This window comes from Neovison vison, chromosome 7 (assembly GCF_020171115.1).
Source record: "Neovison vison isolate M4711 chromosome 7, ASM_NN_V1, whole genome shotgun sequence".
NCBI classification, from domain to species: Eukaryota; Metazoa; Chordata; class Mammalia; order Carnivora; family Mustelidae; genus Neogale; species Neogale vison.
In genome coordinates this window covers 44,624,554-44,650,004 of record NC_058097.1, presented here as the reverse complement: position 1 = coordinate 44,650,004, position 25,451 = coordinate 44,624,554, and the positions used below count along the sequence as shown (strand labels likewise).

At 55.4% G+C, this 25,451-nt stretch overlaps 3 protein-coding genes across 5 annotated transcripts; 1 reads left to right on the top strand and 2 right to left on the bottom strand.

Moving 5' to 3' along the window:
• Positions 1-622: 622 nt before the first annotated feature.
• Positions 623-10,810, bottom strand: KCNK6 (potassium two pore domain channel subfamily K member 6). Its single transcript, XM_044256539.1, has 3 exons — positions 10,489-10,810; positions 3,204-3,599; positions 623-3,070 (listed from the first exon to the last, which is right to left on the bottom strand). The coding sequence occupies exons 1-3, from the start codon at positions 10,808-10,810 to the stop codon at positions 2,847-2,849; spliced, it is 942 nt and encodes a 313-aa protein (XP_044112474.1). The 3' UTR covers positions 623-2,846.
• A 3,446-nt stretch (positions 10,811-14,256) lies between these two features.
• Positions 14,257-21,348, top strand: YIF1B (Yip1 interacting factor homolog B, membrane trafficking protein). 3 transcript variants are annotated; one of them, XM_044256535.1, is made up of 8 exons: positions 14,257-14,319; positions 17,771-18,009; positions 18,094-18,198; positions 18,399-18,477; positions 18,612-18,669; positions 19,754-19,909; positions 20,005-20,098; positions 20,964-21,348. In XM_044256535.1, the coding sequence occupies exons 1-8, from the start codon at positions 14,277-14,279 to the stop codon at positions 21,117-21,119; spliced, it is 930 nt and encodes a 309-aa protein (XP_044112470.1). In that variant the 5' UTR covers positions 14,257-14,276; the 3' UTR covers positions 21,120-21,348. The 3 variants fall into 3 exon arrangements, with proteins under 3 accessions (XP_044112470.1, XP_044112469.1, XP_044112471.1); XM_044256534.1 differs by having other exon boundaries at positions 14,257-14,328; XM_044256536.1 differs by lacking the exon at positions 14,257-14,319 and adding an exon at positions 14,425-14,489.
• Positions 21,349-21,462: 114 nt separating this feature from the next.
• Positions 21,463-22,212, bottom strand: C7H19orf33 (chromosome 7 C19orf33 homolog). The gene is made up of 4 exons (XM_044256537.1): positions 22,113-22,212; positions 21,893-21,999; positions 21,723-21,797; positions 21,463-21,609 (listed from the first exon to the last, which is right to left on the bottom strand). The coding sequence occupies exons 1-4, from the start codon at positions 22,132-22,134 to the stop codon at positions 21,499-21,501; spliced, it is 315 nt and encodes a 104-aa protein (XP_044112472.1). The 5' UTR covers positions 22,135-22,212; the 3' UTR covers positions 21,463-21,498.
• Positions 22,213-25,451: the final 3,239 nt, after the last annotated feature.

Genomic DNA, 25,451 nt, shown 5'->3' with positions numbered 1-25,451 from the left:
TTAGTTAATCAATGTCTGCCCATTCTCTCCCTCCTGCCTTTCTAACAGAAGTCCAATCACCAGCTTCCAGACCAAAATCTCAGGCTCAGCGTCAATTCCAGGTGGCAGGGGGAATCCTGAGGAATCCAAGTTAATTGTGGTGGCTCCATCACAATGGCCAAGGATTAGTTCAGGATGGGCATGTAAGCCAATTTTGGACAATGAGAGGAGGAAGTCACTGCAGGGAGGCTTTAGCGGAAAGGTTTCCTTGCTTCCAAAGAGACAATATGGCAAGAGATGCCCCTCTCTTCTTGCACTAAAAATGATCACATCTGGTTGTGATGTCTGGACCTTTGGCAGTCACTCTAGGGCCATGGGAGCCAAGCCTTCAGCTGAAGGTGGCAGAAAAAAGAGATTGGTAGCCTCAGGCCACAAGATCCTCCTGGAGCTATGGATTGTATGGTTGCCCAGAGCTCTCCCCAAATCTGGTGATGGGCAATATACAATCATCTCATTATTTTAGCCAGTGCCAGTCAGGATTTTATAACTTGGAGACCAAATTTTCCTTAGTTTTTTATAATATTTCAAGTTTTTATTTAAATTTTTATTTTAAATTCTAGTCAGTTAACATCTAGTGTAATATTAGTTTCAGGAGTAGAGTTTAGTGATTCATCATTTCCATATAACGCCCAGTGCTCATCACAAGTGTTTCCTTACTGATATAGATACAGAAATACCCTAAAGCTGACTTCTCAAGGCTGGTGTTCTCTCTTCCCCCAAACCCAGGGCCGCCACACCTGCCCTCCTGGCTTCACTTCCCCCATCTGTCTCCCGCCTCAACCACACCCTGACACCTTCTGATGCCTTCCTCTGGATGCCCCTCTAGCCCTTCACACCCACCATGTTCCAAACAAGCCTCAGTGTCTCCCTTCAAATGTGTTTTTTCCTCCCAGGTCTCTATCTCAGGGGCAGCCAACCATCCTTGTGCCTTTCCCCAGCCTTGTCTTGCCCAAGACTGTAAGGCCTATACAGGGCCTGCCCACTTGGCCTCCTGGGCATGACCCCTCCACGGCCCCTCTTCCCTTCCCTCGGCCCTGCCCATGCCATCGTCCTCTGCTCTGTTCCTGCGCCAACCTCCCCTGTGCATCCAGCTCAGTCTCCCCCTCTGGTCCACCTCCACACAGCAGCTAGCTAAAGCCCAAATCCGACCACAGCCCTCTCCTGCTCAAAAACCTTCCATGGCTCTCTAGTGCCTTCAAGAAAGAGGTCAGGTTCCCAAACTGGTCATTTAAGGACACTTAAGATCCACCCATGTCCACCACTCCTCCCTCCTTCCCCCTCCCCCCATATTCCGGTGACAGTAAACCACTTGCCTGAAGCTGACATTGACAGGCTTTCCTACCTCCAGACGCACACAGTTTCCGCTGCCTGGAGTGCCTCCTGCGCCCTTTCTTCCTGAATGTTATCAAGGTCCTGCTCAAATGCCCCATCCCTTCCGTAACTTCCACCAGACTTGGCAGAGGGAATGGTTCAATAGACGGGCCCATGGCTAGCAAGTGCTCTGATGTACCAGCTGCGTACCAGTATGCAGAAAACCTGTCACCTCCTAGTTCTGTGTTTGAGACCTTGTGCCTCAGTTTCCTCATCTGCCGAAAAAGGTGAGGATGTTACCTTCCTTGTATGTAAAGTACCCGGAGCAGGGCCTGGCCAAAGACAGCACAGAATACCGGGGCCGGCTCTGTGACATCATCTTGGAAGTAATTGCTGTTCTTGTGGCCATTTTACAGATGACATAACTCAGAATCACAGAGGGGAAGTGACTGCCCGAGGACAGAGGCAGGACGCAGCAGAGCTGGGATCTGAGCCCAAGCAGGCTGGCTCCAGAGGCCAGTGTACCTTATACAGTTAGCCTCGGGAGGTGGGGACAGCTGTTACACTGGGGTCCTGGCTCAGAGCAGGGCTGTCTGCGCCGTCCGGATCCAGGCTAGGTCCTGTCTCAGCTTCCAGCTGGTTGGGTGGCTGAGGAGGGTTCTGTCCCACAGGCCTATGCCTGGGCTCCTCCACACGGATCTCGCTCCCTAGAGTCACTTGAGAAAAACAAGTCGGGTCCACCTTCTTCCCCTGCGTCCTTATCCCTTCTTCCAGGAAGCCCTCCCTGACCTTGCAGGCTGCGCTGGGCCCAATCCCTGTGCTTCCTCCCCCTCAACCCCGCCCCCTCCACCTATGCTTTCTGGAACACACCGCTGACCTCTCTGCCTCCTCCTTGAAGTCCTGCCTATCCTGGATGGCCGCTGTGTGGGGACAAATCTGTCTTCCTCACTGGACTGGGAACCCAGGAGAGCTGGGCCCAGGGCCACCTCAATGCTCCTGGGTCCCTCACGCTGCCCAGTCTGCGGCCTGCCCAGAGGGAGTTCTAGATGAATGAATATATTCTTTCCATTTGACAGATGAGGAGATCAAAGCCCAGACAGGGGCAGCCACTTGCCCAAAGTATAGTGACCCACTGGGTGCCAGAAATGAGGTCTGAGCCTAGAAACTGCTAGAACGGGCCAGTGAAGAGTGGCTGAGGGAGAGGCAGATGGAGTCAGTGACAGAATGAGACACAAAAAGAGTGAGAGGGAAAGCCAGAGAGCCCAGAGTTAGGGGAGTAAGAGAAGGGGCAGGGAGGGGAGGTCCCAAAACAGGGCCATGGCGGTGCCCCGTGGAGCCTGGGACAGGTACAACAAAGGACGGACAGCTGGTGGCCATGCCTCGTGAACCCTGCAAACACAGGCCTGTGCTCAAGGACGGTCCAGTAGAGCCGCTCCAGTCACGGGGGCCCCTAAGCCGAGGGCCGGGTCCTGCCAGCCTCAGGGCACCCGCCCTGGCTACCTGGGGATGGAGGCGTAGTCAGGGTGGGCGTCAGCAGCGAGTTGCTGGTGCGGTTCTGGCTGGGGGTCTACAATGCCCACATGATCATCCTCAGACTCGCTGAAGCTGGCAGGACACGGACTGGGCAGCAGGATGAGATCCGTGAGGCCATGAAGGTCCGACACGTGACGGAAACTCTGCAGCAGAAGCATCATGACGACCAGGCCCAGGAAGAGGTAGACTGCGGAGAGGGTGGACGGGTGATGGGCAGGCTCAGACCCGCAGGGCAGGGCTCCCCCCCAACCCCGGAGACCCTCCAGGGCAAGGCTGTGCCCCCCCACCCCTGCCCCGCCGTGGCCAGCTGATCCGCTCACCTGTGACCAGCACCTTGTAGAGGGCCCGGTAGGGCTGGCCGGGAGCCTCTCCGGGCACATAGTCACCCAGGCCGATGGTGGACAGGGAGATGAAGCAGAAGTAGAAGGCGTCCAGGAAGCTCCAGGCCTCCTCCAGGTGGGCAAAGACGGCAGCCGGCACCAGGAAGCAGACGGTCAAGGCTACACCCAGCAGCGCCACCAGGTGCCAGCGGGCTGCCCGCCGGAGGCCCCAGCCCCAGCGCGTGGTCAGCCAGGAGAGGGGTGCATGGGTCAGCAGCAGCGACAGGCGCTGGGCCGAGGATGTCAGCAGCAGCATGGTGGCCGGCACGCCCAGGAGCGCGAAAGCAATGGAAAAGGCCTTGCCTGCATCGGTCAGTGGCGTTGTGTACCCATAGCCTGGGGGAGCAAGGGGAAATCCTGCCATCAGCCTGGTGCATCTAGTGGGGGGTGGGGGTCTGTGGCCACCCTAAATGACACTTCATTTCACCCCAAAACCTGCCCCTCCCACAGCCTCTCATCTCCAGCAATGGCACCGCCGTGCCTCCACTGCTCAGGCCGCGAGCCTTGTCATCCATGACTCTCACGCCCACTTTCCACCTGCCAGGGAATCTTGTTGTCTTGAGCTCCATGCGATCCTAAACCCGGTCACTTCACCCCACCCCAGCCCCAAGGCCTAACCCTGGGCTTATCTAAGGCAGCAGCCTCCTCCCTCCCTGGACTCCCTTCTCCCTCTCCCGCCCTTGCCCTAAGTCTGTCTCAGACAGTCTCCCCCCATTTCCACCCCCACCTCACACATAGGGTCCAGAGGGACCCTATGAACACCTGAGTAGGGTCATGATCCTCCCACACCTAGAGCCGGTCTGTGGCTCCATTCCATTCAAGTGAAAGGACAAAGCCCTCATCATGACCCACAAGGCCCCCGTGGCACACTCCCACCTCAGAGCCTTTGCACAGTGCACGACCATTCTTCTCCCCCATGGAAAGCTCTCCCCCCCCAAGGCTGGTACCCTCTATTCCTCCCTTTAGGTCTTTGACCAAATGTCAGTTTTTCAGTAGGGACTTTCCTTACTCCCTTATTAAATTGTTACACCCTCTGACCAAAGTCTTTTTTTTTTTTTTTTTTTTTTGGTTTGTTTTCATAGTGCTTCAACCTTCTGGTAAACCATGTGGTTTATTTATTTGGTTGGCATCCCTCTCGTGACTAGAGTGCAGCTGCAGGACAGGAGAGGCTCCTGCGTGTTTGGTTCACTCACTGCCAAAGCCCCGGCATCTGACCCAGAGCAGGCCCTCGATCATATAGTCAGAATAATGAATGAAGGGTGTAGGCTCTACGCTTAGCTCAGAACCTCCATGTCCCTTTCTCTAAAATGGGTGTGATGAGCCCCACTGGGCTCCCGGAGGGCTGCGGGAACGCAGGGAAGGTCAGTGTGGCTGTGGGCGCTGCAAACAGAAAGAGGGTAAAAGGGAGTTCGGGTATGGGGGACACTGGCCCACTTCAGCCATGTGTAATTTAAAATCTCTCTCTCTCTTTTTTTTTTCCACAAATAAATAAAATCAAAGGGTCAGAGATATGACTGGGGGCGGTAAGGGCCCTGGTTTATGTTGACAGTAAAATGTTGTGCCAAGGGACTCCTGAGTGGCTCAGTCAGTTAAACGGCTGCCTTCAGCTCAGGTCATGATCTCGGGGTCCTGTGATCAAGCCCCACATCAGGCTCCTTGGTGAGCAGAGAGCTTGCTTCTCCCTCTGCCTGTGGCTCCCTCTGCTTGTGTATGTGCTCTCTCTCTCTCTCTCTTTCTCAGCCTCTCTCTCTGATAAGTAGATAAAACAAAATCTTAAAAAAAAAATGTGATGCCAAAATGACCATGGGTTCACCCTGTGATCAATAAGAAAATGCGGAACCCACACACACAAGCGGGCATTCACCTGTCCTTTCTCAAAAGAACCGGAAGCCAGGCCTGAACAGAGACCACAACAGCCAAAACACGAAGCCACCAAGGGTCCACCAACAGATGACTAGTAAACAAAAGGTGGAATATACATATAATGGGATATTATTTAGCCGGAAAAAGCAAATTCTGAGGCATGCTACAGCAGGATGAACCCTGAGGACGTTATGCTCAGTGAACCGAGCTAGTCACAAAAAGACAAACACTGTATGTTTGCACTGATCCCAGGCACTTCGAGTAGTTCATAGAAATAGAAACAGAAAGTAGAAAGTAGAATGGTGGTTATCAGGGGCTGCGGAGAGTGGAGAATGGGGAGATACTGTTTGATGGGTATAGTTTCAGGTCTGTTTCTTTCTCTCTTTTTTATTTATTTTATTTTTTTTTTTAGATTTCATTATTTATTTGATAGACAGAGATCACAAGCAGGCAGAGAGGCAGACAGAGAGAGAGGGGGAACCAGGCTCCCCAACGATCAGAGAGCCTGATGCGGGGCTTGATCCCAGGACCCCGAGATCATGACCTGAGCCTAAGGCAGAGGCTTTAACCCACTGAGCCACCCAGGTGCCCCTCTTTCTCTCTTTTTTAAAGAGAGAGAGTGCGCACATGACCTGGGCCAGGAGGGGCAGAGGGAGAGAGAGAATCCCAAGCAGACTCTACACGCAGGGCAGAGCCGGACATAGGGCTCGATCTCATGACCCTGACATCAGACCCGAGCCAAATCCAGAGTCTGATGCTTAATCGACGGAACCACCCAGATGCCCCAGTGTTTTTTTTTTTTTAGGAAGGTCTGTGCCCAACGTGGAGCCTGAACTCTCAAGCCCGAGAGAAAGAGTAGCATGCTTCACCGAATGAGCTGGCCAGGCCCCCCTGTAGTTCCAGTTGTGGAAGATGAAAAGAGTTCTGGAAATGGACGGAGGTGATGGTTGTGTAACAGTCTGGATGTGCTTACTACTTCTGAACTATACGCACAAAAATGGTTAAGATGGGGGCGCCTGGGTGGCTCAGTGAGTTAAGCCGCTGCCTTCGGCTCAGGTCATGATCTCAGGGTCCTGGGATCGAGTCCCGCATCGGGCTCCCTGCAGGGAGCCTGCTTCCTCCTCTCTCTCCCTGCCTGCCTCTCTGCCTATTTGTGATCTCTCTCTCTGTCAAATAAATAAATAAAAAATATTTTAAAATGGTTAAGATGGTAAATTTTAGGTGTTTGCTGGACAAAAATGTCTAGAAGTCGCTTGCTTCTCTCAGGTATAACTCACTGATCAGAAATTATTCCGGAAGTCATGCCTAGCTGCAAGGGAGGAGTGTCCAGCAAAACTCATTTTACCCCAGTTTTTAAAAGCTGTGTTAAAATACACAGACACCCCCCACCCCCAGCTGAGCAGGGAGCCAGAAGCCGGCTTGACACTGGGCTCAATCCTAGGACCTTGAGATCATGATCTGAGCTAAAGGCAGATGCCCAGCTGACTGAGCCACCCAGGGATCCTCCAAAACTCCAGTCCAGTGTCAAGCCTCTTCTGGCTCCCTGTTCAGCGGGGGTCTGCTTCTCTCTCTCCCTCTGACCCTCCTCCTCTGCTTCTTTTTTCTCAAATAAATGCAATCTTTAAAAAAAAAAGAAGAAGAAGAAGAAGAGGATGCTTATCCCCTTTCTTTCCTTCCTCCTCCTGCTGGCTGGAACACAAACGTGAAGGCTGGACTTGAGTAGCTATATTGGACCATGAGGTGACCTTGTGAATGGAAATTGCACAGGGGACCACAAGGGTCTCTGACCATACAGCACCATTCTGGTCTTGGACTGATAACCTTGAATGTGAGCACGAAATAACTTTCATCTATATAAGCAACTGTTCTGTGAGATTTATCACTTATGGCTCCAACCCTCATTAATCACAAGGATTTGGATGGAGAAACTCCGGCAGCCCAGCTGAAATGATAGGTTTGCAAATGACACAAAAACCTTATAAACAGAAAAACCATAGAGTTCACACAGAACAGAAGCTGTGAGCCTTTACCGACCACCTCTAATAGCTGAGTGCCAATCAGGGCTTCGCCACATATTCCCTGCCTGACCTTGGTCGCGTGCCTTCTCCTCTCTGAGCCCCAGTTGGCCCCTAGTACCGCCAAATGGGCTCATGAACAGCCCCCATCTTCAAGGACAAGTGCAGCAACCCTCTCTGGTTGGGACAGGGCGCAGCACTGAGCAAGGGCATGGGAAGAGTTAGCGTGATTGTCATGCTCACTTCCCCTCTCCCGGTTCCCAGTTCCAGGGGGCTGACCCTCCACCAAGGCCTCAACTACAGACATTGGCCCAGCTGCGGCTGCCTCGGCGGAGTCCAGGCCCAGGTCTTCCACAAAAGACGCGGGCCTATGACACAACCAGGACACTCTTCTGAATCATGTCTGGTTTTCTGCTTCTCTCGATACATTCAGGGCTCCGGGTTCACCGACAATGATTACAACCCAGGCTCAGTAAACCTGTTATTACCAGCACTTCCCACGGACGAGGACTCTCTCCTTGACCAAACGGTCAGTCGAGTTCCTCAGCACTCTCGTCTTGACTCCGCTGTGTTTTAGCTGCGATCCTAAGCCACTTTAGGAAGAATCCCTCCTCCCCTCCCTGTGTCACCGCTCAGTCATTTTTCCAACCACTGAACCCCCTGAGGCCACCCTCGGCTCTAAATCTCCAGCTGCCTTCACTATGTTTGGAGCTGAGGTCAGTCTCTCTCCCCTATAGCAAAAACCTACCATTTTTAACAAATGTGAGAATAACCTTTCCTTCCACACTACACACGTGTATCACCCTTCTCCATGCCAAGTCGAGGAAGCCCCACGTGGTGTGCTGGTTAAAAGCATGGGACTCTGAGCCCTCGCGGGGTCAGTTCAACTCTCCACATTGCATGTCCCTACCTGTGCAATCTTGGGCAAACTGTCCAATCTCTCTGGACTTCAGTGTATTCCGATGAGAAAACAGCGCCACGAATGGTACCTGCCTCTCAAGGTGTGCTGACCAAGGTAAAGGCCATCCGCGCTAAGTCCTCTATAGATTTCATGATTACTGTGATGTGGGGACTGTTACGATCTCCATTTCAGAGATGAGCTACAACCCCCGAGGCCCAAAGGAGCAACAGCTGCACAGAAAGGCAAACCCAGGCTGTGCCTGCCTTGAGTTTGGCTTCTGCACCTGTCCTGGCGGGGACGACTTCTCAGAAGCCAGGATCTGGAAGGAGGCAGAGAGAGACGCTGAAGGGACCCCGTGGAGCCTAGGAGCAGGTCGGACAGGCCCGGCCAGCTGGGTAGAACAGAGTCTGGGAGAAGTACCCAGCCCTGCTGCCTGTGGTCTTGGTTTGCTGGTCCACACCACAGAGCTCCAAGCCAGTGGCCACCTGCTACTTCTGGGAGGAGAAGGAGTTAAGAGTCTGGGCCTGTCCCAGCTTCCTCCCCCAGTCCAAATCCCCAATAGAGGTGAAGAGGAAGTTTGGGGGCTGGGGAAAGGCAGTGGGAGGAGCAGCAGAACCTGATGACAAAGGAATTTCCCAGGTCTGGGTGCTGAAGAAGGAAAGGATTTTTAGAATAGGGCTGGGGGGAGGGGGTCAGTTCCACTTGGTGGAGAGAAGTGTTCAGAGAAGGGGAGTCAGTAATCTGAAATCAGAGGCCAGCGTCCCGGTTCAGAATGGATCCTGGCCCAGGACTGGGGTCCTGAGTCCCAAGGAAGGAGGAGACAGGCACTGCTGGTGGTATCTTGCCAATCATGAAATAGAACTGGGAGGGGAATCCTCAGGCAAGGGTGCTTCTGAGCCTATGGAAGCTTGAGGGGATGTGATGGGAGTAGACAATGCTACAGGGATGATGGGAGGGGGCGGGTGTCTCAGGTCCTGGCTGAGAGTGTGAAGGGTGGAAAGAGGTCACGAGTGGGTACTGAGAAGGGTTCCAGGGTGCTGAGGGCCTGGAGTGTCCTTGACAGAGGGGAGAGTTTCCAGTCCAAAGCCAAGGGGAGCAGTGTTGGGGTGGAGATGGAGGTCCCACTTGTGGGTCTGGAGAAGACTAGAGGGGGGTCAGGTGCCCAGCAGATTCCCCTTCTTAGGAAGTCCAGGGTGAGCAGGGGGTCCCGGGACAGGGGTAGTGGGTGCAGAGAACAGAGTCTCTCAGCTGGCATCCTGGGGGATGGGGGGTGTGAAGCGGGATTCTGCTCTCGATGACAGTGTGTGTGGGAGGCGCCGGGATCCCTCCTGATAGAAAGTCCAGGTGGTTCCAGGGCTCTTACTGAAGCATTCCAGGGTCCAGAGACTGAAAAGAGTCTCATCTAGGGGTTCTTGGGTTCAAAGAGACCTCATGGAGATGTCCCTAGTTTGGAAAGTGCTAGAAGTTTTGCTGGAGCTGGTTCTGGGACTGCAGAGGTGGAAGTCCTGGCTGAGAGGCTTCTGGTGGGAAAGTCAGAGGTCCTTTCTGGAGGGCGCTCTAGCTGCCTCCACGGCGGGTCCCTCTCACACATCCACCCTTGGGAGCTGCTGACCTGGAAGCCCCAGGTTCAGAGGGAATGGGATGGTCCTTTTGGGAGGAAACCCCTGCCTTGAAGGATCCCAATACAGGGGAGATGTCAAGGTGGAGGGGTCCTGTATCTACAGTCAGGGCTATCTCCTGGGGAATATGAGGCTGAGGGGTGGTCCTTGGTCTGGAGGAGGGCAGGGTGCCCTTGCTGGGGAGTGGTCTAGGTCCAGGGGGGTGGAGGTCACCCATCAGGGCCCAGGTCCCTGTTGAGGGATCTGTACTGGCAATGCAGTCTTTAGCAATGGTGCCCTGAGAGGATGTAGACGTTCACGGTCCTCACTGGGGCACCAGGGCCAGGAGGAGGCTGCGGTAGGACTTCCCAAGGAGCATCCCCGAGGGACATATCTGGAGACTCAGGAGACATTGTGGACAGAATGGCAGTCTGAGCCCAGAGACAAAGACAGGTCCCTGTCTGAGGTCCAGGTCCAGAGGGGGTGAGGGTCCCCCGAAGCAGGGTCCTAGGTTTTCGCTGGAGGTCTCTGAACATAATCCTAGGCCACTGGACGGGCATGGGTCTCCAAGGGGGTTCAGGCAGAGGAATGTGGTCCCAAATGCTCCCTGGAAGGTACTCTGAGGGCAGCCCTAATCCCAAAGGGAACTGTGTTGGGGGATTCCTGCTGGGAGGAAGGTCTTCGATGGGGGTTAACCTAAGGGGGGGTTCTCGCCGGTGTGCACCCTAGGTCCTCGTTGGGGGTTTTCCTGGGGGATCCTAGTCCCAGAGCGGACTGGAAGCAATCTGCGGGGATAAGAGTACTTTGCGATGACGCCCGGGTCCCCAGGTGGGGCGGCGCTCACGTACCCACGGTGGTGACCAGCGTGCTGGCGAAGAAGAGCGCCGAGGCAAAGTCCCAGGCGGGGTCCGAGGCGTTGGCGGGGCCCGAAGCGTTGGCAAGCGCAGCCCGCCCCAGCCGTCCGGCCGCCAGCACCCGCTCCACGAAGGCGTCCAGGGCCGGAGCGGCCACGCATGGGCTGCGCCGCAGCAGTTCCTCGCGCAGCGTCTCCAGCTCGGCCCGGAGGCGAGCTTCATGGGGCCGTTCCAGCCGCGCCACCAGCAGCGCGCCCAGCACCAGGTAGACCGCGTACGCGGCCAGGGCGCCCGCCAGGAGTGCGCCCCGCCGCATGGCGCCCGCCGCGACCTGCTCTCCACCGCCCCCGCCGCCCCGCTGACGTGGCCCCCGCCTCCCGGCAGCCCGGAGCCCAGCTTCAGTTCCGGCAGGGCTCGAGGCGCGGCTGCGGGCGCCCCGAAGAGGAAGAGGGAAAAGTGTGGGGGGAGGCCCCGCCTCCGGTAAACTGAGGCACGCCCCAGCGCCAGGTGTGGAGTGCCGGGAGGGCGGAGCCCCGCGCTCCTGGACCCAGGACACCAACAGGATGGACAGGGTGGAGGGGTTTCTCCATTCCTTCCATTCCTTCCCTCTCGTCCTCCCAGTAGTCTGGGCTCCCTAAGTTAGAGAAAATCTCCACTCTTTTCCACTGGCCCACAGGGAAGTCGCTCCCCAACTCCCCGGGGCCATCACGAAGACTGTGCACTGCATCGGGGCGCGTGGCTGGAGACAAGGGGACAGACTGAAATTCGGTCCTTGCTCCATTCGCCTAGTCCTGCGTTCTGGATTGGGGCTGCATCCGCCCGGAGGGGACACTGTATAATTCACAAGGAGGGTGGCGCCTGGGGGACTCAGGGGGTTGGGCGCGCAGGACTCTTGGTTTGCGCTCAGGTAGTGATCTCATGGGCTGTGGGATCCTGCTGCGATCGGACCTGGCTCAGCCCGGAATCTTCTTGAGGAGTCTCTCCCTCTGCACTCCCCCCTACTCACAGGCGCACAATCCCTCTCTCTTTCTAAAATAAATAAATCTTAAAAAAAATTTTCAGAGGGGGCGCCTGGGTGGTTCAGTGGGTTAAAGCCTCTGCCTTCAGCTCAGGTCATGGTCTCAGGGTCCTGGGATAGAACCCTGCATCCAGGGACGCCTGGGTGTCTCAGTTGGTTAAGCAGCTGCCTTCGGCTCAGGTCATGATCCCAGCGTCCTGGGATCGAGTCCCGCATCCGGCTCCTTGCTCTGCAGGGAGCCTGCTTCTCCCTCTGCCTCTGCCTGCCTCTCTGTCTGCCTGTGCTCGCTCTCTCTTCCTCTCTCTCTGACAAATAAATAAATAAATAAATAAATAAAATCTTAAAAAAAAAAAAAAAAAAAGAACCCTGCATCCAGCTCTCTGCTCAGCAGGGAGCCTGCTTCCCCCTCTCTCTCTGCCTTCCTCTCTGCCTACTTGTGATCTCTGCCTGTCAAGCAAATAAATAAAATCTTAAAAAAAAAAAAAGCCTCTGCCTTCAGCTCAGGTCATGATCCCAGGTCCTGGGATCAAGACCCGTCTCAGGCTCTCTGCTCCACGGAGAGCCTGCTTCCTCCTCTGCCTCTCTGCCTACTTGTGATCTCTGTCTGTCAAATAAATAATAAAATCTTAAAAAAAAATTCAGAGAATCTTAACTGTACAGAACAAGTTGAAGGTTGCTGGAGGGGAGGTAAGTGAAGGGATAGGGAACTGGGTGATGGGCCTAAAGGAGGGCGCCTGATGGAATGAGCACTGGGCATCCCTAATTCTACCCCGAAATTAATAATACATTATATGTTAACTAACTTGAATTTAAATAAAAATAATAATGATAATAATTCACAACAAGGGACAGCACAAGGCAGGTGTCCCCTATCCCTCACGGACAGAGGGAGGATCCTTAGCTCAAATATCTGTTCAGCACCTACTTCGTATCTGGCCCTTTGGTGGGGACACAGCAGTGACCCAGACAGCTCTAGACCTAGCCTGCGGTGGCAGGGGGTGGGTGGGGTCACAGCACTTCAAGTTCTAGACCTTGGCCGTGGGGGCGGGGAGAGGGGTGCTCCCAGAGTGGCAGCCAAGAAGGTCAGGGGTGTGATGAGGGAAGCACAGACAGAGTGACTGGAGCTGGGACGGGGGACACCGAAAAGACTAGGGATGGATCCCCCAGGAACCCAGAGGAGATAACTGATCCATCTTAGATGGGGTGAAGAGAGCTTCCTAAGGAAAGGGATGTTTGAACTTAGGCATTAAGGGAGAATAGGAGTAGGCCAGGGTCCCTCTTCCTAGCAGAACCACAGTACACCCCTCTATTTAGGGGGGTGGGAGTTCTTCCCTGGTCCCTGTTTTTCTCCACATAAACTTCCAGCTGTAACTCAGTACTCTCCCTAATGTCCATTGGAGGGCAGCCAGGAATCCCGACCACATAAGAATGGCAAAGGAGCAGGGCTTGGGGCCTGGCTAGGACACACCCCAGCTGGTTCTATTTATGAAGCTATGACAGTTCTAGGGGCAGAGCCCAACTTGAGGCTGACAACCCACAGGAAGAGACACTTGATAATAAAAACAGAAAAACGGCAGCTGCCAGTGATCACAGGCTTACACTACATCAGGCCCTGTGGACACAGTGGCCTTGTAGTGAATCCTCGACCTCTCCTATATCATTCCCATTAAACAGATGAGAACATTTAGGCTGAAAAAGGGTCCAGTCGCACAACTCGTAAGGGGTAAATACGAGGCCAGCTGGAAGCCAACACGCTTCCTTTATTAATATTAATATCACAAAATATTCACGGAAGAACTTAAGACAGGGAGAGTTGCAGATGAAAAATGGTGGGGGGAGGGCTGGATGATAAGCCAGGGGTCCAGAGGAGGAATGGGGGTACCTCAGTCATGAAAAAAGGACCGCGACTGAGCCAGGACTCATAACTGAGAGGCCAGACCAGTCCTCGAGGTCCCTAGAAAAGACAGTATCTCAGAGGAGGAAAGGGAAAGCCACAGTGACAGGGTCACTTGCTGACATCCTTCCGGAGTGCTATCACTGCCCAGAAGTAGCTTCTACCATTACTTTTGCCTGAGATAGGCGGAGGGGACTGAGGGACAGAGAGAGAGAGACTAAGGAGCCTTCATTTTTAGGGCTGCTTGCTTGCAGGTGTGCCTCTGCGTGCTCCGTGTGGCTGGAGGTTGCGCAGTGGTTTCGGCAAACCCGGCAAAGCCAGGTCGCGACGCAAGAGCATTTTTACGACACCTGGTTCTTCCTACCTAATTTATCGGGTGCCCTTTTCTCACTCTAAATACTCACCTTAATACTTAAGGTCTGCCGAAATTGTATAAGCGTTAGAGTCTGCACAACTCCGCTTAGCCCCCTCGAGAATACAAATGGATCTCTCCTCCCCGCCGCACGCCCTTCCCTGGCTCCCCAGTGCTCTCAGCGACCCAAATCAATCCTCTGTCTCCATTTCCCGTCGGTCTCATCCCTCGATGCCTACACTTCCCATCATGCACAATAGAGCCAACTCCTAGGATTGTCCTCGGCCCCGCCCTCTCGCCCCACTAGCTCTGACTCTCGCCTTCCGCCACCGGCCTCCAGTCCCCGCCTCTTACCCACTGCCAACTCGTAAGGGCCTCCGCGAGGGGCGTGGCCTCTGAGCTATCGTGACACCCATTGGCTGTCGTGTCCTCGGTGGGCCGTGGCTACGGGAGCCGGGCGGGCACATTTCGAACCGTGGCTGGGGCGGCGGCGGCTGCGGCGGCTGCGACGGTAAAGGATGCACCCGGCAGGCTTGGCGGCGGCGGGGACGCCCCGGCAGCGTAAGTGGCGTACGTGGCCAGTCGTGGAGATCGGGGCAGTGGGGGTGGAGTGGCTGGCGGGGGCGTGGCGGGGCCGCCGCGGCAGTTGGCGAGGTCGCTGCAGGTCGGAGGTCACGGGGTCAGGGAGCTGGAGCTTCGGGGTGTGCACTGCACTGGGATGCCAGGACCGGGTAGGGGGCGCGTTGGGGTCGATCCTTCTTTAGGAAATTCCTTTGGGAGAAAACAACTTTGGGCAGGATATTGTGCTCTACAGGAAAACGGGACTTTCATTCATTTGCAGTTAGCGATCAGCCTTCTTCCCAGCCTCCGGTGGCCTCGGGCTGTCGCCCACGCTCCTCAGGACAGCGTTCAGAGTCCTTCGTGAGCTGAGAGGACCCTGTTTACCTCTCATTTAAGATTTGAACCTGTGTATCTTGTACTCTACACTCCTTTTTCCGTCTCTGTTAATTTGTATCTCTCTTGAAGTTCTTCATCTCGGCGAGTGTGCGTGCATCTCATTTCTTCATTGAGCAGATCCTGCCTCAGCTCCCCTAAGGCCAGGCAGGACCTGTGCTGGAATCTGGGTACCTGGTAATAACCAGCCTAGCAGTAGTCCTTGGTAACTTCCAACTCCGAGTTTAGCGGTGAGACAGACGCTAAACTCGGAACAAGCAAGTCAGCGGGAAAATCTGGGGAGTGATTTTTCCCTGTAAGGGGAAGAATCAAGGATGCAGTGGAGGTTCAGAGGCCTGATGTCCTCGTTCCTCCCTTCAGCCATTAATAAGGTGCATGGTGGGCCACGTGGTGGGTGATGCTGGGGCCACAGCCCTGGTTCCTGTCCTCAGGGAGCCTCCGTGCTATGTTGCAGGTGTTAATCAATCGTGGGAAGATATTCCACAGTGCTGGCACTGCATGTTCCAAGGCCTGTGTGGGCCAGGAGCTTGGCAGAGTCAGGGCCCAAGAGGCCAGTGTGTGATTGGATGCAGTGAGGCCCAAGTGGTAGCAAACGAAGGTGGCTGGCCAGGCTGGGGTCATGCCAGGCTTTGTAGGCCTGTAGATTTTTTTCCCCGCACAGTGGGGACTGATCTTAGGCAGGGGACAAGAGATGTTCCCTTGCACATTTAAGATCACTGTGACTGCTGACTGGAGAGAAGGTTGGCGGAGCAAGAACAGGCAAGGGGATTTAGGAGGAGGACATTTAAGTCACGTTCAAGACCATGGAGGGTAAACATTGAGACATAGTAGGTGAGAACTGGCGATTAGTTGATTGGGTGCCAGAGAGAAGGGGAATCAGAAGCTTGGACACTGGGGGGAGGGCACTGTCGGGAGCTGGATGGACCTGGGTGTGGGAGCAGGAGAGAAGTGGTGGCTGGAGACAGGGCCCACCACCCAAGGTGCACAGTGGCTGGGAAAGCTGCGGGCAGGTGAGAGGCAAAGCCAGAAGTGTGCGAAACTGGGCCACACGTTTCAGGAAGCTAAAAAAAAGAAAAAAGTGCTGGGTGGAGAGGGACCAAGCTGGAAACCCTCAGCTCAATAAAGGCAGGACTTTTGGTCTTTTTGATCATTGCTCTGTCCACCACGCCTGCAGCAGAGCCTAACACACAGGGGTGTTCAAGAGATGTTTGTGGGGCTCAGGAAGGAGGAGGAGGTGCGTGCAGTGTCTCGGAAGCCAAAAGAGCAGAGAGCATGGTGGCATCACATGCTGCTCAAGCTGGGTGGCAGTGGCTAATGGCCTTGGGCTGGCAGTGTCGAGGGGTGTTTAGGAGGTCAGTGGGAGGCAGAACCCCAAATACTGAGAGCTGAAGGGGTGCAATGGGGAGTAAGGAAGGACTTGCATTAAAGGGGCAGGGGGAATTGCCGGTGAGACTTGGGGCTAAGTGGGCTGGGACCAGTGCTGCTGGCTTTGGGATTGAGCGCCCTTGGATCTGTCTTCAGGCGACAGATAACTGAAAGGAAGAGTCGAGGGCCTTGTAATTGACAGTAAGGGACAGGGATCAACAGGCCAGGGGCTGAGGAGTTTATGAGCATCACTGGGCTTTGGGCCATGAACTGTTCCATGGAAGAGAGAACTGAGATGCGGACAGAGTCAGCACACAGATTATCGATTTCCTCTCCACCATCCAACTATAACCCTCTTACTTGCTCCCTGGATCCACAGTGGTGCTTGGGACACAGGAGGAGCTCACTCAGTAACTGCTGCTTTTGGGTTGGGAGCAGGGACCCTGGGTCCAGAGCGCTGGGTTCAAATTCATCCTCTCCACATTCCCTTTCTCTTCTCTTGTCCTTACCCTACCCTGACTAAGCACGCCTCCAGCAAGTCCTGACCCTCTGACCCGCAGCCCCCTCTCCACCACTGCCCCCACCCCTCCATCCCTTCTTCTCCCCCCCACCAATCCCCCACTGGAGCAGCTCCCTCCCTCCTCCTGCCCCCCCACCCCAGTTTGTTACCCACAAGAAAACAGAGGGACCTTTTAAAAACTTGAAGCCTGGCTCTGCTCCATTCTGGCTCAGTGACTTCGGGCAAGGGCCCGAACCTCTCTGGGGCTGGCTTTTCCTGTCTGTAAAGCAGGGGCGGGGGCTGGGGGTGGACCATAGCACTGATGCAGATAGAGTTAATCCATAGCACATAGAACACAGCACAGGATGTGGCAAGTGCTCACTTGGGGTTTAATTACCTTTAACATCGAGCAGGCCCGCCTGGGCTAAAGTCCTGTCCCGTCACTCACTCAGCCTGGCGCTGCACATAGGTCATCCCCACCCCACCCCATCCTGGCCTGTCACCACCTCTAACATGGGGTGGGTCCTCATTTCTCAGCATTTCATCAGCCCTCTACTCCAGCCCTGTGTTAGGGGCTGGGGATCCAGGCATGAACAAGACCAAGCTCCCCACCTTGGGGGGCTCCCATTTGAATGGGGAGACAGTGAACAAAATAAAGCAAGTGGCCAGTGTATGAGCTAGTGTATTCTGGGTATAGTAAGTGCACCAGGGAAGGGGGACGGGGAGTGCTGTCAAGGACCATGTGGTTGGAGACAGGATGGTAGGAAAGGCACTGCAGAGCCAAGACCTCAAGGAGGGGAGGGAGCCATGGGGCGGGCGCAGAGGGTGCGGGGGGAAGCATTCGGGCAGAAGAACAGCCCTTGCAAAGGCCCTGAGGTGGAGCATGCCTGGTATCTTCGCTGGCCACTGAAGCCCATGTGGCTAGAGCCATTGAGGAGGGAAGCGCAAAGGGAGACACTGACCGAGACCCTGTTTGTAAAAGGCTTAGGACAGGATCCTGTGGACAGGAGGCCCAGCACAAAGTAGCTCTCTACATCATCGTCACTGTGGCGTTTTGGATGGATTGAGGACAGGCAGACAGAGCCCGCCTCGCACCTGCCTCGATGCCCATCTGACCTGCAAACCAGTGCTTCATGGCAGCGGGAGGAGAGCACCTACGGCCTGAATGACGCTCCCCACCCTCTTCCCCTGCAGCATCCAAGCGGAGGATCCCGGTGTCCCAGCCCGGCATGGCCGACCCCCACCAGCTCTTCGATGATACGAGTTCGGCCCAGAACCAGGGCTACAGGGCCCAGAGGGCACCCAGTGGCCTGGGCTACCCTGCAGCCTCCGCCTCGCCCCAGGCTGCCTTCCTGGCGGATCCTGTGTCCAACATGGCCATGGCCTACGGGAGCAGCCTGGCCGCCCAGGGCAAGGAGCTGGTGGATAAGAATGTGAGTGCACTGGGCTGCCCCGGGTCGGGGAAAGGCAGGGGACGTGAGGCCAGGACTTCAGGCGTGGGTTCTGCCTCCCCCTAGATCGACCGCTTCATCCCCGTCACCAAGCTCAAGTACTACTTTGCTGTGGACACCATGTATGTGGGCAAAAAACTGGGCCTGCTCGTCTTCCCCTACCTGCACCAGGTCAGCACTGCGCCACGGAGGGCAACACCATCCGAGGAGGGGGGATAGTCTGGAGCTGGTGAGGCTTGGGGGTAGAGGGTGAGTCAGAGGCCAGGTAGGTATTGAGTGGGAGGGTAGGTCTGCCCCAAGAGGGGGCCTGGAAGCAGCATGGGAGGAGCCCACTCTGTGGGTCCCACCTGCTCCCCTCACTCTCCCCACAGGACTGGGAAGTGCAGTACCAGCAAGACACACCTGTGGCTCCTCGCTTTGACGTCAATGCTCCTGACCTCTACATTCCAGGTCTCCCCCTCCCCATCACTGCCCCACACCCTCCTCCCTCTGGGTGGGCACGTCTAGGGCAGAGGTCTAGGTGCCTAGTGGCCTGGGATGGTCCATCTTCCTCTGACCAGTGTCTGTGTGTCTGCCTCCCACAGCTATGGCTTTCATCACTTATGTCTTGGTGGCTGGCCTGGCGCTGGGGACCCAGGATAGGTAAGGGAGGCCTGGGGTAGGCAGAGTGGGGTGAGGTTTGGGGGGCTGAGGGGCAGTCAGGAAGGTCTCTTGGATCTCCCTGTCTTGGAACAGCACCATCATGCACCCAGGACAGAGCCCTTGGGGTCATGGTCCGTGTTACCCTTGCCTCCTCCCTTGCTTTCCACCCACGTGCAGCCCATTACCACACCTCTGGCTGGTGACTCCATCCTTTTTAGCCTCCACCACCAGATCCAGCTCTTCCTCACTGCCTCCTAACCAGCTGCTTTGCCCACATGCCCTCTGTACCCTGACTCCAACAGCAGCCAGGAAGATCTGGTCTGAGACCTGGGTCTGGCCCTGTCTACCCTGCTCAGAAGCTGCCCAGAGCTCTCCCATCCCCAGATCTAGCCCTGGCTCCTTAGTCTCACACACTGCACTGCCTCCCTGCAGCCTCTCTCTGTCCTGACTCAGAGTCCTGACTCTGCTTCACCATTCTAGTCCTGGTTCCATCCTCCAGAGGGCCTGGTGCTGTCCGTTCCCACCCCAGGGCCTTTGCACATCCAATTCCCTTTGCTCCAGAGTGTATTCCTCCCTTGCATCACCTGCTGAGCACCTGCTCACCTGCGACGTCTCCTCTCTGGTGTCAGTTACTCGGGGGACCACCCCGAACTGGGTGAAGCCCCCACATCTCGCTCATAGGCTCCAGTTCATTTCTTTTGTGGCACCGAACTGTCATTAGAATCAGTTAATTGTTGTACTTGGGATATGGCAGAGGCCATGGTCCTTCCCCGCCAGTCAACTCCTTATTCCTTCAGGCCTCAGCTCAGGTGTCTTCTCCTCTGGTGGTGCCCTCTGTGACACCTTCTCCTGAGTAGGTCAGGCACCTCCCATGCCCTGTGCTTCCCTCATCCCAGCCCCGACCTCTTAGGGCTGTCACTGAGGACAGGTCCACCTTCCCTGGCACGAGATTTCCAGGAAGATAGAGTCCAGATCCCTCTTGGTCACTGTTCAATCTCTAGCCCCACCCAACACAGGCTGTCCCCAGCTGGATGCTCTGGGAGGGTGTGAGCCGGCCATCAGGGTGACAGTCTGATGCCCGCAGGTTCTCCCCAGACCTCCTCGGGCTGCAGGCAAGCTCTGCGTTGGCCTGGCTGACCCTGGAGGTGCTGGCCATCCTGCTCAGTCTCTACCTGGTCACTGTCAACACTGACCTCACCACTATTGATCTGGTGGCCTTCTTGGGCTACAAATATGTTGGGTGAGTAATCCCCTCCCCACTTTCCACCCCATCCCCCACCACCGCCCCAGCCCTGAGGCCTTGCCCTCAGACCAGCCTTCCCCCTCTCTCCCCAGGATGATTGGCGGGGTCCTTATGGGCCTGCTCTTTGGGAAGATTGGCTACTATCTGGTGTTGGGCTGGTGCTGTGTGTCTATCTTTGTGTTCATGGTGAGCTGGGTGGGGCTGGGGAGGAGGAGGGTTGAGGGCACAAGCCCTGAGTCGGGGTCCCCGGGGCATCCAAGCAGAGGATGTTAGGCAAGGAGTTGAGGTGAGAGCCCCTTCACTGAACTGAGGAGGCTTCAAGTGCCTGTCTCAGCCTGGGGGTCAGCAGGGCTTCCTGGAAGAGGGGGGTATCTAAGCTGGGGTGGGAAGGCAGAGCAGGAGCCAGGCGGCCTGTCAGGCTGGGCTCTCACCCTCACACCACCCTTCCATGGTGGGCTCTCCTGCCAGAGTTTGTTAGGATGAAAAGAGGTTTGGTACCCTTGGAAACAGCTTCTCTGGATCCCCAGCAAATTCCTTCCTCTGTTTAAACATGTTTCCCATTTTGCAGAAAGGGGGGTGATGATGAAGGCACCCCAAGGCCCTGGGAGGAGGCCGCATGAGGAGGTGTGAGGAGCAGAGGGCACAACTGGTTGGCCAAATCTCACCCTCAGAGAAACTCTGACATAGAGGTCATTACTTAAAGGTTAAAACAAAAAACAAAAAAACCTTCCTGGCTTGTGTTGAAAACTGTCATCCGGCTAATATAAGCAGGGTGGCAGCAGCCACGGCTGAGCCTGCTGCCCTCCTCAGGCAGGGTATGAAGCTCCGCGTCTCACTCAGCTCGGAACCCTCACATTTGCTCCCGGGCCTTGGGGGAGAAGCAAGTTCTCACCATCCCTTACAGGAGATGCGGGGGGGGAACCTAGGCTCCCCACGGGCAGAGAGACTCGAACACAGCCGCCCGGGTGGAGGGAGAGAGGCAGGGCTTGGAAGTACCTGCCGGCGCCTCCGCCCGGCGCGGGACTCAAGGGTGAACCCCCTCCCGCCCCAGATCCGGACGTTGCGGCTGAAGATCCTGGCGGAGGCGGCGGCCGAGGGCGTCCCGGTACGCGGGGCCAGGAACCAGCTGCGCATGTATTTGACCATGGCCGTGGCGGCGGCGCAGCCCCTGCTCATGTACTGGCTCACCTTCCACCTGGTGCGGTGAGGGCTGCCCGGCCCACGCCCCCGGCTGCTGCTGCTCCTCGCGGCCGCGCGTCGCTGCCGCTCATCCGCTCGCCCGCCCGCGGGGGCTCCGACGTCGCCCCCACCCCGAGACCCTGCCCCCCGCGGCCCCCCCCCGCCCCCCCGTCGCCGAGGTGCCGAGATTTCCAGCGGCACCCGCCGCTCTGTAGAGCGGCCGCTGTTCCGGAAACAATAAACGGTGATGGGAACGGCGTGCGCACCTCTCTTTGGCGCGGCCGCCCGGCAGGGGGCAGGCCGGGCCCTGAGAAGGGGGACCGGCGGGGCGGGGCCGGTGCCCAACTTGGCGACCAGAAGGCTACCCGAGAGCCGAGAAAAGGTTTAATGAGACTTCACCGGGCCGGTCAGTGAGAAGTCTCCTTCGCCTTCCCTTTCTTTTCCTTATTCTTTTTCACTTTGGGCTTCTTGACCTTGGCCGGCGTGCTTTTGTGTCCTTGCGAGGCGGCCGCGTGAGGCTGTGGGGCCGAGAGTGGAGGAGATGGAAGGGGAGACCCAAGGTTAGGACGGTGAGACGACTGTCCGGGACTCTCCCCTCACTTGGGGGGCCTGCTTGCGGGGAGCCTCTTACCTTTCCTTCCATGTCCGAGTCGCTGGAGCTGCCGCTGCTGCTACTGGAGTCCGAGGAGCTGCGGTGACCGTGGCCCTGCCAGTTGGGAGGCGAGGCAGTGAGACCGGGACCCCTGACCCCGCTGTCCCCTTCATCCTGGGAGGGATGTGCCTGCTCCTAAGGTGACTTACCCTTGGTTTGTCAGCCGCCCCTGTCTCTGACCCGCCCTGGACTTTGTGGGGGCCGTGTTTATGGTCTCCCCCCTGGCCCGTCCCCTGAGGCTTCTTGGAGTCTAGAGCTGTGGAGAGAAGTTGGGTGGGTTGGTGCAGGTGCTGCGCATGCGCCCTTGGAGGAGGTTGCTGGGTTTTAGCCTGGCTCCCTGCGTCTCCAATGCCCCATTTCCCAGCTCACCTGCGGCCAAGTCGAACTCCATGGTGGTGAGCGGAGGTCTGTGGGGAGAACCGCCAGTGCCCGGAGGGCAGGGGGAAGGACGAGGGGAGGAGCAGCGGGAACTGCCTGTCCAGGGACTTCTGAGGAGCCCCACCCAACCTGGGTCAGAGTCCTTAGCCTTGACTCATAGGCCCTCCCCAGCACCACCCAGCATTTTTTTCTGTGGGAAATGGGGTGGGTGGACAGTTGATTGCTAAATTTCCACCTGGTGAGCCTTGGCCAGTGAGGGGGGGCGGTGCTGTGTGGGCAGCTGTAGATATCTGGGGAGAGGGCTGAAGCTGTCATCTGCTTTCCCCAAAGGGTCAGATGCCTGCTTTTTAAGAAATAAGAGGGCGCCTCCCAGGGCCCTCTGTACCATTGTAACGCTAACACTCTGTACTTAACTGCGGGCCAGGCACTGTTCCAAGGGCGTCAGGCACCATAGCTCCTTTTTTTTTTTAAGGTTTTATTTTATTTATTTATTTGACAGAGATCACAAATAGGCAGAGAGTCAGGCAGAGAGGTGGGGATGGGGAAGCAGGCTCCCTGCTGAGCAGAAAGCCAGATGCGGGGCTTGATCCTAGGACCCTGAGATCATGACCTGAGCTGAAAGCAGAGGCTTAAGCCACTGCACCACCCAGGCGCCCCACATTAGCTCGCTTTAACCACCCTGGATGGCTTCGTGAGAAGCTATGCCTGAAGGGGTTAAGTGTGGGAACTTGGAACCGACCTCCTGAATTTGAAGACACTGTATCACTCAGTAGTGGGATGAGCTCAGAAAAGTCATTTTGCCCATCTGTGCCTCAGTTTATTCGTGTACATGGCAGCCTCCTTATGGGGTTGTCATGGATTCGTGCTCGGCACAGTTCTAGAAACGAATCCACAGCTTGTAAGATAATGTTTAGGCTTTTTAAATTGGAAGGTATGTATTAGTTACTATCCCTATTTTACCCATGAGACCACTGAGGGACCAAACAAGGTGACAAGGAGCCAGTGTAGTATGAATGGCTAGAGCTGGGATTCACACCCAGACAGTGTGGCTCAAGTCCAAGGCTCTGGCCCCTGTGGCTCTCCCTGGAGGGCTCCCCAAGCTGGGCTGTGCCAGTCAAGCTGCTGGGAGGGGTTGGGGAGGGCAGGCCTGAGCCATCCCCTCCCCTTGCTGTGAGGCCAGCTTGCCACCAGCAGCTGGGCCGCCACACTAGGTGGGACCCAGGCAGGCAGAGTAACAGGTGGGGCCTGGGGATGATGAGAACCCATGCACTCAGGTCTCTGCTCCAAAGCATATTCCTCAAAGAGGCCTGCCCTAACTGCTGGCTCCACGCGGCCTATCACTTTGACCTCTTTCCCCTGCTTGATGACCAGCTTAGCCCTTAAAGGCAATAAAAGTTATCTTTATCGTCAATTTCTTCAGCGTGTATTTGCTGAGTACCTACTATGTGCCTGGCACAGCTTGGGTGCTGAGGATACAGAGGTTAACAAAACTAGCAAAAGCCCAGCCACGCAGGACTTGATACTCTAGTGGGGGAAACAAGGTGTAAAATGTACAGAATGTTGAAAACAAGAAATGAAAATTTCTATGAGTTGGTAAATGGATATACAAAATGTGAATACATAACAGGACTCTACTCCACCAAACAAAGGAATGCACTGACATGTACTGCATCATGCAGAAATGTTCTGCCCGGGCACAAGCAGCCAGGCCCAAAGGACCACATACTGTTGTTGGCCAGCATTCACATCGAGTGTTCAGAGAAGGGTTACTGAGGCAGCAGGTCAGGGGGTGCTGGGAGCTGCACGGGAAATGGGGATTAACTCTGAGCATGAGAGCTAATTGTGGAGGATGAAAACATGTTTGAAAACTGATTTATGGGGGGTGCCTGGGTGGCTCAGTGGGTTAAAGCCTCTGCCTTCGGCTCAGGTCATGATCCCGGGGTCCTGGGATTGAGCCCCACATTGGGCTCTCTGCTCCGCAGAGAGCCTGCTTCCTCCTCTCTCTCTGCCTGCCTCTCTGCCTACTTGTGATTTCTCTCTGTCAAATAAATAAATAAAATCTTAAAAAAAAAAAAAAGAAAACTGATTTATGGTAGTAATTCCACCACTTGGTAAAAATGATTAAAAACTGGGGTGCCTGGGTGACGCAGTCAGTTAAGTGTCCCACTCTTGGTTTAGGCTCAGGTCATGACCTGTGTGTGGTGGGATCAAGCCCCATGTTGGGCTCCATGCTCAGCAAGGAGTCTGCACAAGTTTCTCTCTTCTTCTCCCTTTGCCCCTCCCTCCAACTTCTCTAAAAATAAGTAAACCTTGGAAAAAAATTATTAGAAACCCCTGAAGTATACATTTAAAATGGGTGAGTTTTATGTAACATAAAACTTATGCTTGAGGCATAAGTAATATGTGCTAAGTAGAGAAATACAGCAAGAAAGGGGGCTAGGTAATAACTACATGGTATGTGGGAGAGAGATTGGATTTTAGGTAGGAGTTACCAAGGAAAGCTTCACTCAAGTCTTTTTTGAATAAAGATCTGAAGATGAGGGGTGCCTGGGTGCCTCAGTCAGCTGGGCATCTGCCTTCAGCTCTGGTTGTATGATCCCAGAGTCCTGGGATCGAGCCCATTGGGCTCCCTGCTCAGCGGGGAGTCTGCTCCCTCTCTCTCCTGCTCTCCCCTCTTGTGCTCTCTCTCAAATAAATACAATCTTTTAAAAAGAAAGATTTGGGGACGCCTGGGTGGCTCAGTTGGTTAAGCAGCTGCCTTCCGCTCGGGTCATAATCCCAGCGTCCTGGGATCGAGTCCCGCATCGGGCTCCTTGCTCGGCAGGGAGCCTGCTTCTCCCTCTTCCTCTGCCTGCCTGTCTGCCTGTGCTCGCTCTCTCTCCCTCTCTCTCTGACAAATAAATAAATAAAATCTTTTAAAAAATAAAATAAAATAAAGATTCTCTTAAAAAAAATCTGAAGATGAGGAGATAAACCATGCAAACACATGGAGGAAGTGTTCTAGGCAGCGGGAATAGCCAAGTGCAAAGGTCCTGAGGTGGGAATGTGATGAACTGCATGAGTGATGAACTGCAAGGACTTCCCAGCAGCAGTGAGAATGGAGGGAAAGACACAGGAGAGGAGGAAGGATGGTAGTGGTGGAGAGTTGGGGGACTAGTACATCAAAGGCCTTTGATCTTTACTCCTCCAAATAAGAAGTGGTAATGAACAATGATTACGGCTTTATGCATAACTGGATGCAGTATATGAGAAGTGTTTTCCCAAGCAAAACAAATTCCATGAGGGTTAGGGACCTTTTCCACTTTGCTCAGCACCCAGAACAGTGTGACT